The sequence below is a fragment of the Oncorhynchus mykiss genome, chromosome 16, assembly GCF_013265735.2.
Source record: "Oncorhynchus mykiss isolate Arlee chromosome 16, USDA_OmykA_1.1, whole genome shotgun sequence".
In the NCBI taxonomy this organism is placed as follows: domain Eukaryota; kingdom Metazoa; phylum Chordata; class Actinopteri; order Salmoniformes; family Salmonidae; genus Oncorhynchus; species Oncorhynchus mykiss.
In genome coordinates, this window is record NC_048580.1 from 54,269,898 (window position 1) to 54,284,627 (window position 14,730).

General features: G+C 40.6%; 2 protein-coding genes across 10 annotated transcripts in view; one reads left to right on the plus strand and one right to left on the minus strand.

The window, feature by feature from the left end:
• Window positions 1-9,137, plus strand: part of LOC110492309 (oxysterol-binding protein-related protein 2) — a 36,950-nt gene extending 27,813 nt beyond the window's left edge. For 8 of the 9 annotated variants that reach the window (XM_036947300.1, XM_036947306.1, XM_036947307.1 and 5 more), the window contains 5 exons: window positions 2,902-3,025; window positions 4,885-5,010; window positions 5,100-5,223; window positions 5,462-5,552; window positions 5,679-9,137. In XM_036947300.1, the coding sequence (XP_036803195.1) occupies window positions 2,902-3,025; window positions 4,885-5,010; window positions 5,100-5,223; window positions 5,462-5,552; window positions 5,679-5,781 (568 nt within the window). In that variant the 3' untranslated portion in view covers window positions 5,782-9,137. Of the gene's footprint in view, window positions 1-2,901; window positions 3,026-4,511; window positions 4,588-4,884; window positions 5,011-5,099; window positions 5,224-5,461; window positions 5,553-5,678 lie in introns of those variants that run through there. The other variant, XM_036947308.1, reaches the window with a different exon arrangement.
• A 1,310-nt stretch (window positions 9,138-10,447) lies between these two features.
• Window positions 10,448-14,730, minus strand: part of LOC110492306 (protein bassoon) — a 175,672-nt gene continuing 171,389 nt past the window's right edge. The window contains exon 13 of the mRNA XM_021566517.2: window positions 10,448-14,730. This exon is cut by the window's right edge and continues 493 nt beyond it. The gene's annotated coding sequence lies outside the window, so the exon portion shown is untranslated.

The window sequence follows — 14,730 nt, forward strand, 5'->3', positions numbered from 1 at the left end:
TATACCTGCTGGAGCACGTGCTACGAGTGGGTGCTGCTATGGTGACCAGTGAGCTGAGATAAGGCGGGGCGTTACCTAGCAGAGACTTGTACATAACCTGTAGCCAGTGGGTTTGGCGACGAGTATGAAGCGAGGGCCAACCAACGAGAGCGTACAGGTCGCAATGGTGGGTAGTGTATGGGGCGTTGGTGACAAAACGGATGGCACTGTAATAGGCTGCATCCAGTTTGTAGAGTGTTGGAGGCTATTTCATAGATGACATCACCGAAGTCGAGGATCGGTAGGATGGTCAGTTTTACGAGGGTATGTTTGGCAAAATGAGTGAAAGATGCTTTGTTGCAATATAGGTAGCCGATTCTAGATTTAATTTTGGATTGGAGATGCTTAATGTGAGTCTGGAAGGAGAGTTTACAGTCTAACCAGACACCCAGGTATTTGTAGGTGTCCACGTATTCTAAGTCAGAGCCGTCCAGAGTAGTGATGCTGGACGGACGAGCAGGTGCGGGCAGTGATCGATTGAATAGCATGCATTTAGTTTTACTTGCGTTTAAGAGCAGTTGGAGGCCACGGAAGGAGAGTCGTATGGCATTGAAGCTCATCTGGAGGTTAGTTAACAGTGTCCAAAGAGGGGCCAGAAGTATACAGAATGGTGTCGTCTGCGTAGAGGTGGATCAGAGAATCACCAGCAGCAAGAGCAACATCAGTGATGTATACAGAAAAGAGAGTCGGCCCGAGAATTGAACCCTGTGGCACACCCAAAGATACTGTCAGAGGTCCGGACAACAGGCCTTCCGATTTGACACACTGAACTCTATCAGAGAAGTAGTTGGTAAACCAGGCGAGGCAATCATTTGAGAAACCAAGGCTGTCGAGTCTGTCAATAAGAATGTTGTGATTGACAGAGTCGAAAGCCTTGGCCAGGTCGATGAATACGGCTGCATAGTAATGTTTCTTATCGATGGCGGTTATGATGTTGTTTAGGACCTTGAGCGTGGCTGAGGTGCACCCATGACCAGCTCTGAAACCAGATTGAATAACGGAGAAGGTACGGTGGGATTCGAAATGGTCGGTAATCTGTTTAACTTGGCTTTCGAAGACCTTAGAAAGACAGGGTAGGATAGATATAGATCTGTAGCAGTTTGGGTCTAGAGTGACTAAACTATTTTAATAAAAAGTAACACAATAACAATAACGAGGCTATATATAGCGGTACTGGTACCAAGTCAATATGCAGGGGTATAGTTTAGTTGAGGTAATTTGTACATGTAGGTAGGAGGAAAGTGACTATGCGTAGATAATATACAGCGGGTATCAGCAGTGTAAAAACAAAGGGGGGAGGGGTGTCAATGTAAATAGTCCGGGTTGCCATTTGATTAATTGTTCAACAGTCTTATGGCTTGGGGGTAGAAGCTGTTAAGGAGCCTTTTGGGAGCCAAATTGGGAGAGCTTGGTATGTGTCTCCGTGTGTGGAGTGAAGGTGGTCTAGAGCTGTTTTTTTTCCTATTTTTTCTGGTTGCATGTGACATGCTCGTAGAAATGAGGTAAAACGGGCCTCCCGGGTGGCGCAGTGGTTAAGGGCGCTGTACTGCAGCGCCAGCTGTGCCATCAGAGTCCCTGGGTTCGCGCCCAGGCTCTGTCGTAACCGGCCGCGGCGACGCACAGGTAAAACGGATTTAAGTTCGCCGGCAAGTCCCCAGCCGCTAGGAGGGGACAGCTCAGCTCGTTGAGTGCGTTCTTAGTGCCGGCATCGGTTTGTGGTGGTAAATAGATGGCTATGAATAATATAGATGAAAACTCTATGGATAGAGGTCTACAGCTTATCATGAGGTACTCTTACTTGAGAAATACCTCGAGACTTTAATATTAGACATTGCACCCAGCTGTTACTGACAAATAAACCAGACATAGCTGCTCTGTCCTGCCAATGCACAGAAAACCCAGCCATCTCTATATTATCTGCCACAACTCGGTGAAACACAAGATATTAGTTTTTAACGTCCCGTTGGTAGGATAATCTCGATCGTATATCATCCAGTTTATTTTCCAGCACATTGACCAATAGAACGTATGGTAAAGGCGGTTTACCCAGTCGCCGACGACGGCCCACTGAATTTCCGTCATTTCTTCACGCTAATAGCTAAATTAGGGACAAAATAACTTAAACGATGCTTAAGTTTTTGTTAGTTTGATTTATTTATTTATTTATTTAACCTTTATTTAACCAGGAAGGGCTCATTGAGATTTAAAATCTCTTTTTCAAGAGCGTCCTGGCGAAGATAGGCAGCACCAAGTCATTACAAAAATTACAGACAAACAACATGAAAAACTACAAGTAATCTAGTAAAAACCATAGAATTCACAAGAGTATAACAAAATCAAAAACGGCAAATTAAAAACATTGACAGGTCAGGGAATCAGTCTCAAGATCATGCATCAGTGATTTAAAAATACCAATCGGGACAAGTTCTTCCAGTTTAAAAGTATTTTGTAAGGCGTTCCAAGACGATGGCGCAGAGTACATAAAAGCCCTTTTACCAAATTCAGTTGGGACATTTGGAACAGTTAGCAGGATAAAGTCCAGCGAACAAAGAGAGTACCCACCACATTTCTGAACAATAAAAAATAGCACAGTTGGTTAGGAGCCCGTAAAACGGCAGCTTCCCCTCTGGCACCATTATCATCAAAATAGAAACACAGTGTTTGAACAACATTCCACCCATGCGTCAACTAGGTCATTTGACTGCAGGAAAGAGTAGTACCTTCCCGTGTCAAATGGTTTTGAAGCGTTTCTCCCTACTGAACTCGCCCCTGGTGGGTGACACACAATGATAACACGGCGTCATTCTGTCAGTGCTGCAGTATTTGGCTGCTGATGTCTCCTCCCCTCTCTGTCCCTGGCAGTAAAAATAAGCATTGTGTGATCTATGGGAAGTGGACTGAGTGCATGTGGAGCGTTGACCCCCAGACATACGAGGCCAACAAGAAGGCTGAGAAGAAAGGAGACTCGAAGAAACCGAAGAGTCAGGTGAGTCAGTGTCTCACAATATGGGTGTCCTTTTCTAGAGTAAAGATATTTTCGAAGCAGATTGGGCCTTGTAGTGTACATATTGTGTGTGTTTGTAATGTTTGTTGACTCATTGTAATACAACATTGACTTCTCTTGATAACTGTCCTCTGATTTTGATTTCCTGATGATTCTGTCAGAATGCCATGACGTAATGTCAAGGTAAAAATGAGACAAGTAGTCTAGGTCTCTGTAGTAGTAGTGTGTGTGTGTAACCAGTGAGAACAGTAAAGTGTAGTTCATTTCACAGTGGATATGGTATATCCATGGTACATGAAGTAGACATACAGGGCATTGGGAAAGTATTCAGACCCCTTGACCTTTTCCTAATTTTGTTACGTTACAGCCTTATTCTAAAATTGATTCAATTGTTTTTCCCCTCAATCTACACACATTAAACCATTATAACTAAGCATAAAAACGTTTTAAGAAATGTTTGCAAATGTATTATAAATAAACTGATATCACATTTACATAAGTATTCAGACCCTTTACTCAGTACTTTGAAGCACCTTTGGCTGCAATTACAGCCTTGAGTCTTCTTGGGTATGATGCCGTAAGCTTGGCACACCTGTATATAGGGAGTTTCCCCCATTATTCTCTGCAGATCCTCTCATGCTCTGTCAGGTTAAATGGAGAGCATCACTGCACAGCTATTTTCAGGTCTCTCCAGAGATGTTCGATCGGGTTCAAGTCCGGGCTCTGACTGTGCCACTCAAGGACATTCAGAGACTTGTCCCGAAGCCACTCCTGCGTTGTCTTGGCTGTGTGCTTAGGGTCGTTGTCCTTTTGAAGGTGAATCTTTTCCCCAGTCTGAGTGCTCTGGAGCAGGTTTTCATCAAGGATCTCTCTTTGTTCCGTTCATCTTTCCCTCGATTCCCGACTAGTCTCCCAGTCCCTGCCTCTGAAAAACATCCCCACTGCATGATGCTGCCACCACCACCATGCTTCACCGTAGGGATGGTGCCAGGTTTCCTCCAGACATGATGCTTGGCACTCAGGCCAAAGAGTTCAATTTTGGTTTCATCAGTCCAGAGAATCCTGTTTCTCATGGTCCGAGAGTCCTTTAGGTGCCATAAAGGCCTGATTGGTGGAGTTCTGCAGAAATGGTTGTCCTGGTTGTTCTCCCAACTCCAGTGGAACTCTGGGGCTCTGTCAGTGACTATCGGGTTCTTGGTCACCTCCCTGACCAAGGCCCCTCTCCCCCGATTGCTCAGTTTAGCTGGGCGGCTCTAGGAAGTATTCTATTTAAGAATGATGGAGGCCACTGTGTTCTTGGGGACCTTCGATGCTTTCTGGTACCCTTCCCCAGATCTATGCCTCGACATAATCCTGTCTCGGACCTCAAGGCTTGGTTTTTGCTTTGACATGCACTGTCAACTGTGGGACCTTATATAGACAGGTGTTGTCTTTCCAAATCATGTCCAATCAATTGAATTTACCACAGGTGGACTCCAATCAAGTTGTAGAAACATCTGAGGGATGATCAATGGAAGTCTCATAGCAATACTTATGTAATTAAGGTATTTCTGTTTTTTTTAATTGTAAAACATTTTCAGAAATATCTAAACCTGTTGTTGCTTTGTCATTATGGGGTATTGATGAGGGGGGGGGAATTATTGAATCCATTTTAGAAAAAAAGGCTGTAACGTAACAAAATGTGGGAAAGGTCAAGGGGTCTGAATACTTTCATAATGCCCTGTATCCCTTGCTGAAGTCATTTCTGATTTTATTGCTTTATTCAGAAGGAAAATACACTTCTCATTAGATTTTTGTAAGCATTGCTAGTTTTATATAGACTTGCATATGTGTGTGTGCAGGAGGAGCCTGATGGGGCAGACAACGATGATGCAGATGACATGCCTGAGGTCCAGGAGACCGTAGCTATGATCCCTGGCAGCACCCTGCTCTGGAGGATATCATCACGACCCCAACACTCTGCTAAGGTAACACACACACAGCTTAGCGTATAACCCAACAGCTTACACACACACATACATTTTGGTATTAATTATGTATAATGTTATTTTTACAGATGTATAACTTCACTAACTTTGCCATGTCTCTGAATGAGCTGGAGCCTGGCATGCAGGACCGCCTGGCCCCCACAGACTGCCGCCTGCGGCCCGACATCAGAGCCATGGAGAACGGAGACATGGGTATAGAAGTTCTTCTATTACATCCTCACACCCTACATGATGCTGCCCTCTACTGTTCCTTTGGGGTGGTACATTCACATGTCTTTTTTTGTGTTCAGATTCCATTGTTGTTTTTTGAGAGGTGTTAAGTTTGTCAGTGCCACATATCCACAAAGCCAAAGTATTAGAAACTAGTGTTAAGGTTGTGTATCCAAGTACAGAATAGGTCATTTAAGATCCACTGTTCTTGTATGTGCAGATGAAGCCAGTCGAGAAAAGGCGAGGCTGGAGGAGAAACAGAGGTTGGCTCGGAAAGACCGTTCCAAGGATGAGGAGGAATGGTCCACTAGGTGACAACTGAGTGTCCTCACATTTCAAGATTTGTATTTATTCATATGACATACCTGTAGAACATAATGGTCTATGGTATTATATAATTTAAAGTAAACCATAATAACCATTATCGTGTCTTCCAGATGGTTCCAGTCAGGCACAAATCCCTACACGTCATCCCAGGACTGGCTCTACACGGGGGGCTACTTCGATAGAAATTACTCTGAGCTCCCTGTTATCTACTGATCCAGGTGGTCTCCGTGGGAACACCCACCAACGTCCCATCAGCCTCCCTTTCACTCCTGCCAGTCCCCTGACACTCTCCTGTTCTAAGCACCACACAGTCTCCCATTGGAACTCTGAACTGGCGATAGACAAGTGTTATACAAGGAGAGACTATGTGTTGTTAACACAACCCTCCCTCGTCTTCTAACAGTTATGGAACAAACAGTCAACGGTGAAATCAGGAATGTGAATGTGCCTTTGATCATTGGAGGCATCAAAGGTGAAAGCAGAAAGGAACTGAGACTGTAGGAGACTGTGTTTTGTTCCTGAACAGGAGTGCTTTGTGGGTACCCCTCCCCTTCCTCCCTATCTGACCTGGGTCGAATACCTATTTAAAATATTTCCAATATTTTAGTTTGATTTAACTTGCTTTACATGGCGAGTTTGCACATTTGGGACTATTCCTTTGGTCCTATTGCGCCTGACAAAATAAACCAAGCACACCTGGACTATTCCAACCAGGTTTGCCTCCCCTTATACAGTGTTGGAAAAAGTACCCAATTGTCATACTTGAGTAAAAGTTAAGATACCTTAATGGAAAAGGACTCAAGTTGAAGTGAAAGTCACCCAGTAAAATACTACTTGAGTAAAAGTCAAAGTAATTGTTTTAAATATACTGAACTATCAAAGGTAATTGTAATTGCTAAAATATACTTAAGTATCAAAAGAATTTGAAATTATTTATACTTTATGTTAAACAAATCAGATGGCACCATTTTATTTTTTTAATATGGGTAGCCAGGGGCACACTCCAACACTCACACATCATTTACAAGCAATGCGTTTGTGTTTAGTGAGTCAGCCAGATCAAAGGCAGTAGGGATGACCAGGGATGTTCTCTTGATAAATGTGTGAATTGGACCATTTTCCTGTCATTCACAATGTAGTACTTTCAGGTGTATGGAGTAAAAAGTACATTATTTTCTTTAGGAATGTAGTGAAGTAGAAGTTGTAAAAAATATAAATAGTAAAGTACAGATACCCCAAAAAATGACTTAAGGAGTACTTTAAAGTATTTTTACTGAAGTACTTTATACCACTGCCCCTATATACGTCCAGAGGTTGAGCTTCTCTTCACTACCTGTCACGTAATGTAAGTTATATGTATAGATAAGAGTAATGACCATTTGCTGTATAGGCCAATCACACACATATCTATCCACATTGGCCAGTGCTCAGTCTATGAATACAGACCGTCAGTTAGTCATTCCCCCAGCACAAAATATTCCTCTCTTACGCTTCTGCATGGCTATTGGCTCGCTAGCTAACAGCGTTAGTGACCCCTAGCTTTGTGGCAGTAGCCTACAGTACATTCAGCTCCCACTGTTTATCTAGTTAGTCAACTTAGTGTTAAAGTAATCATGAGTCATGAAAATAATTGCTGTTAGTAAGATTATAAGAAGAGTAATTTGTCTGTTTGCGAGTGTGTATACATTTCTAGTGGTTTGTACAGAATCTGAAGCCATATGGTTCCTTTTAACTACAGGTATGACTGGTGCGGGGTGGTTTGCTCTTCAGTCATTGGCTATGATTAAGTGAATTGACTGTTGTAACATGATAAAGCATGTAAGATATACATGTATGTAAATACCTACTTTATCAAATATAGCTAGCTAATCACCATAACTGTCCTACCAGCTCAAAGTGAATCTGGAATTGATGGGATTATAACTGATATACGGGAGAAGTCATTGTATAATAGTATCAGCTTCCCTTGTTGTTGCCTTCCTTGTGTTAGGAACTCTGTAGCTTTCTAACCACACTCCTACATCACCAATCTCTTTTTATAATGGTCAGCCATTATGTGTAGGTTCTTATTTATAAAAGACTGGCATCAAATCATTTTTTAACAAATCTAATATATTTTGGGGGATTAATGTGCAGTTGATTGTACTGTTGTAAGCATTACATTGAAGCCTTGTAGATTAAGCCTAGATGCATGAGTCAAAGTGTAAACCAATGTGCTTCTGCTCTGGAGGTCTTTTAAAAGCAGCAAACCACTTTAGTGTCTGTTTAGTAAAACATGCCATGTTGACCATTGGGAATGCTGTTCACTCTTCATGAGAATCCAAACAAATGGGGATTCAGTTTAGTTTCCCAGGATCCACTTCATTCCCTGCACTACAAACTGGCCTACTCTCCTGAACCACACTGTGCATTTGAAATGACCGCCAAAATCTATGCATCCAACCAATAGCTCTGAGTGTCTCGTGGGTACTTTTACATGGATGGCAATACACATACTTTAGTTTTGTCACCGGCAGCCAAACCCACATATGACCGTGTTGTCAGCTTGTTTGACTGTAGATGAACCCAAAGTGATTGTGTGAATTTGGTCTGTGGATCACCATGGTAGTCTGTAAGAAAGTATTATAAAGATGAATCCCCAGCTTAGATCAATTTGATCTTGACTGAATATTGCTTTCACAAATGTCTTAGTTTTTGTGGTATTGCTGGTGGTTGGAGAAATGGGCAACACAATGTGGCAAAAAGACATGACAAACCAAGAAGCCTTTGATCATGTCTTATCTTGACTGATAGTTTTTTCCCCAATGGTTATGCTTAGTGCCTGAATTTGGAAGGCCTAGATTCAGTCAGACCAAGCATTAACTGGCGATGGCCGACACCCACATAGCGGATGTTTTGGTGGTGTCTGAGGTGTAACTGCGTTGGCGCTGTCAAATCGTTCAGCAGCTGCTCTTGTGATCATTGTCACGAAGCCACACCCTTCCCCCTCATGTTAGAAATTCAGAATGAGAACGTGTAGGCTATATAGAAATAATGACACTCAAATTGAAATTTATTTAACAAAAAGTACAATTTCGATTTATATAAGCCTAATTCGAGGTGTAGGCTATATCTCACATTCCAGTGTTTTGAACTTGTAAACAAGGCTGCATGGGATTTCTTTTAATATGACTCCATGCAGCCAATGGCAAGGTCCGCTTTAGGTATAAAGTCAGGAGCCGCTTGGGGATTTGACAGTTCTCACGCAGTTCCACCTCCAACACGGATCTAATTGAATGGAGCCCTAAGTAAACAGATTTACCTGTATTTCATTTCATATTTAAGATGTTTTTAGTTTTATCAGTCATGTTTTTAACATGTGTTTTTCAAACCCATCTCTATGCTTTGCTTTATTGTCAGTAACACTTTGAAATGTTTAGGTCTCAGCAGATGTGTGTGTACAGGAAATGTATGTAAAACAGATCACACTGCTTCTGGTTGTATCTACACACTTCATCACTGTTTCATCAAATGCTAATTTAACTAGCATCTGAAGATGAATGTACCAACATTAAACAAGTAGATTTTTATCTTGCTTTGTGTGTGTGTTTTCATAATAGCTTATATAAGTTGCGTTTTTAACATTTAGAAAATCCTCTTGACTGTGTGGTTGTCAATGTAAATATATGTTCTTCTACCCTGTGTCTCAGATGTTTAGTACAGTAGAATCACAAGCCAATAGCATATTTTGTGCAATTGATTTATTAGTATTTTAAACAAACTTTGGGGGATAACATTATTGCAGATGTTTTATTTTGAGGTGGAAGTTTTAATGGGTAATTTCTGGGTCATTTAGTGGGTCAAAAATCTAATGAAATCATATAGTTTAACTACTGTACATGCTTTTTTTCTTAAAGAAAATATTGTTGAACATAGAAACCACAAATTAGAAGTTCACTTAGGGCTGGATTCAATCTGTGTTGCAGAAGAAACCTGCGTTCTAGCTTGATTTAAATTGAAAGGCAATGTTCGCGGATACTGCATTCAGGGTTAACGCTGTATGTCGGCTCAATCGGAAATGACCTTTGCATTTTTACGTGGATCTTCTGCGATACGGTTTGAATCCAGACCTTTTATTCTTATTTTTTTCATTTCAAATGAAAAATGATGATCATGGTGGTAAAGTATGGAGGAAAGGAAAGCTTTTCTCAAAACAATGACCGGTATGATTTTTATGACAAGCTCACTCCATACAGTAGCATTTATACTGTACACCACCAGCTCAGTCTGACAGTGTGTGGGTTTGTCTATGGAGAAGCAGCAGAAACAGTGACCATGATACGCATTCTCTCATAAGCCCTGTTTATACCTGCCGCTAACATGCATCCTTTGTCCTGATCCTGTCCACATTTACAGAAATATGTCTATACATTGTATTAAAATGCGCCTCATATCTGTCTACATTGTGACCAGATCTCCTGGCCCCTCCCTGTATGCAAATTATTTTAATTTTCTAGGTTTTTGCCCCCCAAAATTGACACATTAATGCCATATGTCATTGGTGCCACCTGTCAATGGTTTTAGAAGGTGGGATAATTATGATTTAAATGGTTTTTCTGTCCAGATCCGTCTAGGCTGTGTTTACGCAGGTCTTTCGGCCAATCACATATCTTTTCACATCAGATCTTAGTGAAAAAAATATCCGAATTTGGCTTCCTGCGTAAACGTAGCCCATTGTGCCTGACTACCTCCGGAGGTGGCGAGGAAGATCTGATCACAATGCAGCTTTTAATCATCTACACCGTCTGAAAATATGGGCACAATCAGGACAAAGGACGCAAGTCAAGAGGCAGGTATAAACAGGGCTATAGAATCCTAGAAAGATTACTACAGACAACAGTATTTTTTTTTGTATTTCTCTTTTATTCGTTTCCTGATTGAAATGTATTGTAAGGTCATTATTTCATTCATCACATTACATGACATGATGCACCAAGTCTACTACAACTGTTTACAGGAATACACTGAAACATACACAAGGTTTTTAAATGGATACATGAAGTATAGCTCATTGCACTTACAACAGTGAATGTAACATCTTATTCATTTAGGGTCTCTGTCTTTATTTTCTGTTGCTTTTTTCAATTACATTTTCTTTTTTACAAACCTCCATCCAGTTAATGGAAGCCAGGATATCCCTTTTGAGGAAGGTGTTTTTTCTTCTCGTTTTACAAACACAACATGTATAGAAACTCTACACAGACCAATATGTTTCCGAATACAACTTTTTGTTTTTAATTAAACAGTCTGCACAAGCCAGCCACATACACAATGCTTTTTTGTCATTTTTATTCACAAAAACACAAGTTTGGCAAGGTCAGCCTGCGTGGCTTTCCATGCCTGTGATAGTGTTCAGCATGACATTTACATGTTGTACAGAGCAGTCTATGACCCTGACTGGTATTTACAGTGAATATGCCTGCCTGCCTGTCAGATGTAAGGAGAGGCTTTATGCTGCATTAGCTCATGCACTTGTTACTTTTCACTAAGGTGAAAGATGACTGCTCCCTGATGGTTGAGAAAGATTTTTTGTCGCTTTTTGTCCGGCATTCCCTTGTCTGTCACCCTATTATGTTCATCCATAGTAATGTCCTGTTGTTGTTCGCTGTGCATAGCCATCCACAAGGACCCACAGCATGGGCAGATAGTCTCAGTTGCTATGCTACTTTAAAAGCACAATTTTTGGTTGACGTAAAAAAAAAGACTTGGGGGTTTTATTTGTCCCTGGCAAAATGCTGTGGTCCAAAGCCCATCCAGAGTAGATGTAGGACTGGATGGGACAGTAATAAGATGGCTTTCTTGATTGACCAGTATTGTAATAATAAGCCCTTACTACTATGCATATTAACGTCCCATTTAGTTTCACCACGGTGCATTTTGTGTGTGCTTTCCTGAGGCAAAGTGATTGAACACAGTTACAAACTATTTCGAACACAAACAAGTCATAATTGGATTTTGATCAGTATTGATTGTTTTCTTTTTTTACAACTTCATTATTATCTCTATCTCATTTACATATCTGATCATCCAGTCACTGACAGTGACTTTATCTGTCGCTAGTTTGTTCTAACAGCCTGTGAGGTGCTTTCCATGCCAGTCGTATCTACTGTAAGGAGGCCTTTGTAACAGTAGGACAATATTGATATGATCATCATTCAATTCCATGAACTTCATAGGGATTTCGCCAGTGTACCAATGACTATCTGTATGATACAATAATATTTGTGTATAGATATTCCATTAAAGTATGCTATAAAAATAACTTTACATTGAAATAATCGCCCATACTTGAAACAGCAGTTACTGTACTGAGTGAGTTGTGGGTTAAGGGATTTTCACACTAAAGCCTTTCAAGCCAAATTAATGGTGAGTGGGTATAGCCTGCAATGGTTTTCGGTGGGCTCACTGAAAGGAAACAAGCAGCCTCCCATCAACGTTCAAACTTCTTGAATATCATAGTATGTTAATAGGTAGTGGCAGTGTACACACACCAGGTCATTCCCTTCGATCATGAAAAGTGCCTGTCATTTCTCGAATATGTGTTATATATATATTTATCATATAGTATTTGTTTTACATATTTATATAAATGATATATTTAATCTCTTCATATAATTGGCTTAAGTCTAGCAGCTTCATTCTATTCTATGGAATAACAAGTGCACAAACTAGCAGCCAAGTATTGGAATCCATGGCCGTCCAACAAAAATGGGGTCTTCAGCACTGTACGTACAAGACCATTCGCTGTACCCAGCAACCCATGCTTGAAGCAATAAGATGGCAGACTTCATTGACACTATTCTGCATCAAAAAATGGCACCTTATTCCCTATAGACAGCCTATAGTACACTAATTGGAATAGTGTGCCATTTTAGGGTGCCTATGTAGATAACCAGTTGGCAACCGGTTCCAATTTTCAGTGAAGGGACTGAAACATGCCACTAAAAATAATCTAAAGAAACATTGAATCAAATTCCTGACGTACACATATTGTAGCTATTTACAAACAAGTCAATCTATTTCTGTAGCAGGAATGCTGAAAGGAAGCAGTATTTGTCTCAGCCATGACAATGATTGTGGTATTCCGTTTCTTCCTTATTATTTCACCCAAATATGATTCATTGCATAGAACGTTTGAAATGTAAAAGTTGCCGTCGACCACACACTTGTTTTATTTGCCAGATAATGGTTTGTTTTTTAGTAGGATGGTGAGAAACACACGCATACAGTACTCACACACATACAAACATCAGGAACGTAACGATACAGAAGTGACTGTTACTGAGGTTTTGCCAGAGCATGCTTGATTCCAGCATCCACAGAAAGAGAAAGAGAGAATATACATCACGTTTGGGCTCCCATCAGTAGGCCTCTAGCGTCTGAGCGTATCACCAGTAACACTACTACACACGCTGCACTGCAAAGAACAGCAGGAAGAACACTGACCTGAGAGGTTTCCGTGACATTCGTCAACATTTTGGGGTTTGCAGTTTGGTCGCAAATACAAAGACAAAAAACAACCGACTGTGCTGTATCTTTGACACTTCAGTGTCTAATCCACCAAACACCTTTTGCTACCTCGCACACAACTCATACATCACTGTTGCCCGCAGCCATATGTGAGTGTGTGCAGAGTAGGTGTCTCTCCAATCTAACATCCTCAGTCTGTTTGAAACACATAGCCAATATGTACTCCATGTCTGTAAGGTGTTTATCTTTCCCTGTGATGGTGTTTTGGATGTTAAAAGTCTGTAGTAAGCCAGAAAACATGAAAACCCAATGATTATGACAGTCAACAAAAGAATGCTAAACTACTTCAAGTCAGATACAATGGTGATTTGCACTGGTTTGTATTCAGTGCCTCTCTGCTGTCTTGCAGTGCTCATGTATCATAATGGGCAGATATGAAATGCCTTGACTGGGCAGTACCAAACTACCAGACTGGATTTACAAGGTTGTATTTATTAGAGCATTCCGTAGCAATACGTTTTGCAACGGAAAACAAAAACAAGCTTTTCTTATTGGACAATTTCAGGTAGTCCCTCCCTGTTTGTCAGTTTTTTTTATTTTGTTTGGTGCCTAATGAATACAACCCAGGTGTGGCCCTGTTAAGATGTGATAGCAGATTATCGCACAGAGGCAACACATTCCTGACTAACGATTTGTAAAATGACACAAGATTGTGCTCTTTACTAACTTTCTTCCACATACTATTGCTTTTTCATTATTAATAATCAGAAATAAATAACGTAATCAATGATTATGGACACCATAAACACACAAATGTATGAGAAAATACACAATATAAAGGATTACAAATTTAAAAGTGAAACAAAATCCTAAAATATAAATGAATCTCGCAGCCAGTGTTCCAGTGGACATCATTATTACATAAAAAAAAGTCTGCAATTAAAATAAGCTTCATGGATAGAACATGGAGTAAAAAAATAAGATGTAACTTTACTCTAAATAAAAAAGAATGGAATGATTAAGGCGAATCCACTATCCTGTAACAGAAAATCAGGCAAATACAGAAATAGAACAAAAAATTGAGTTGTAAAAAAAACAACCACCAGAGACCCAAACGTTGTGGGAAGGTTCAGAAACACCAGGAACCCAAACGTTCTGGGGATGTTTTTTCTTATTAATGGCTTTGCAATGGCTAAAAAACAAACCTGGCCACATTCGGCTCTCATGGTGCAATCGAAACCTCCCGAATGATGATTCTCCCATCCTGTGGCCAGATTCAGTGTTGTGTCCTCCTCGTCTTCTTTTGGATACATTTTTACTCTCATTTTTTATTATTATTATTATTAACCAATGTCTTATGGCCTCTGTGACTGAAATGGTGAACAGTGTAAGGTCTTGGATAGAAAGTTCCATGCATTTCCAAATCCTAAATCCACAATACACTTCTTAGACACATCGCAAGAGGGGAAGAAATGGAACGAACGAGTCAGCATTAAAAAAAACGGGGCCTTTTTCCATTCTGGAATGTAGAGAAAAAAACTGAGCAAACTGTGGAGACTTCCTCCTAGCTTCTGTCAACCTAGTCATCCTTATTGTCTTTTCTTCTTCTCTCCTAAGTTCTCAGCATCCAAATTAAACAGGAGGTCTTTAGTA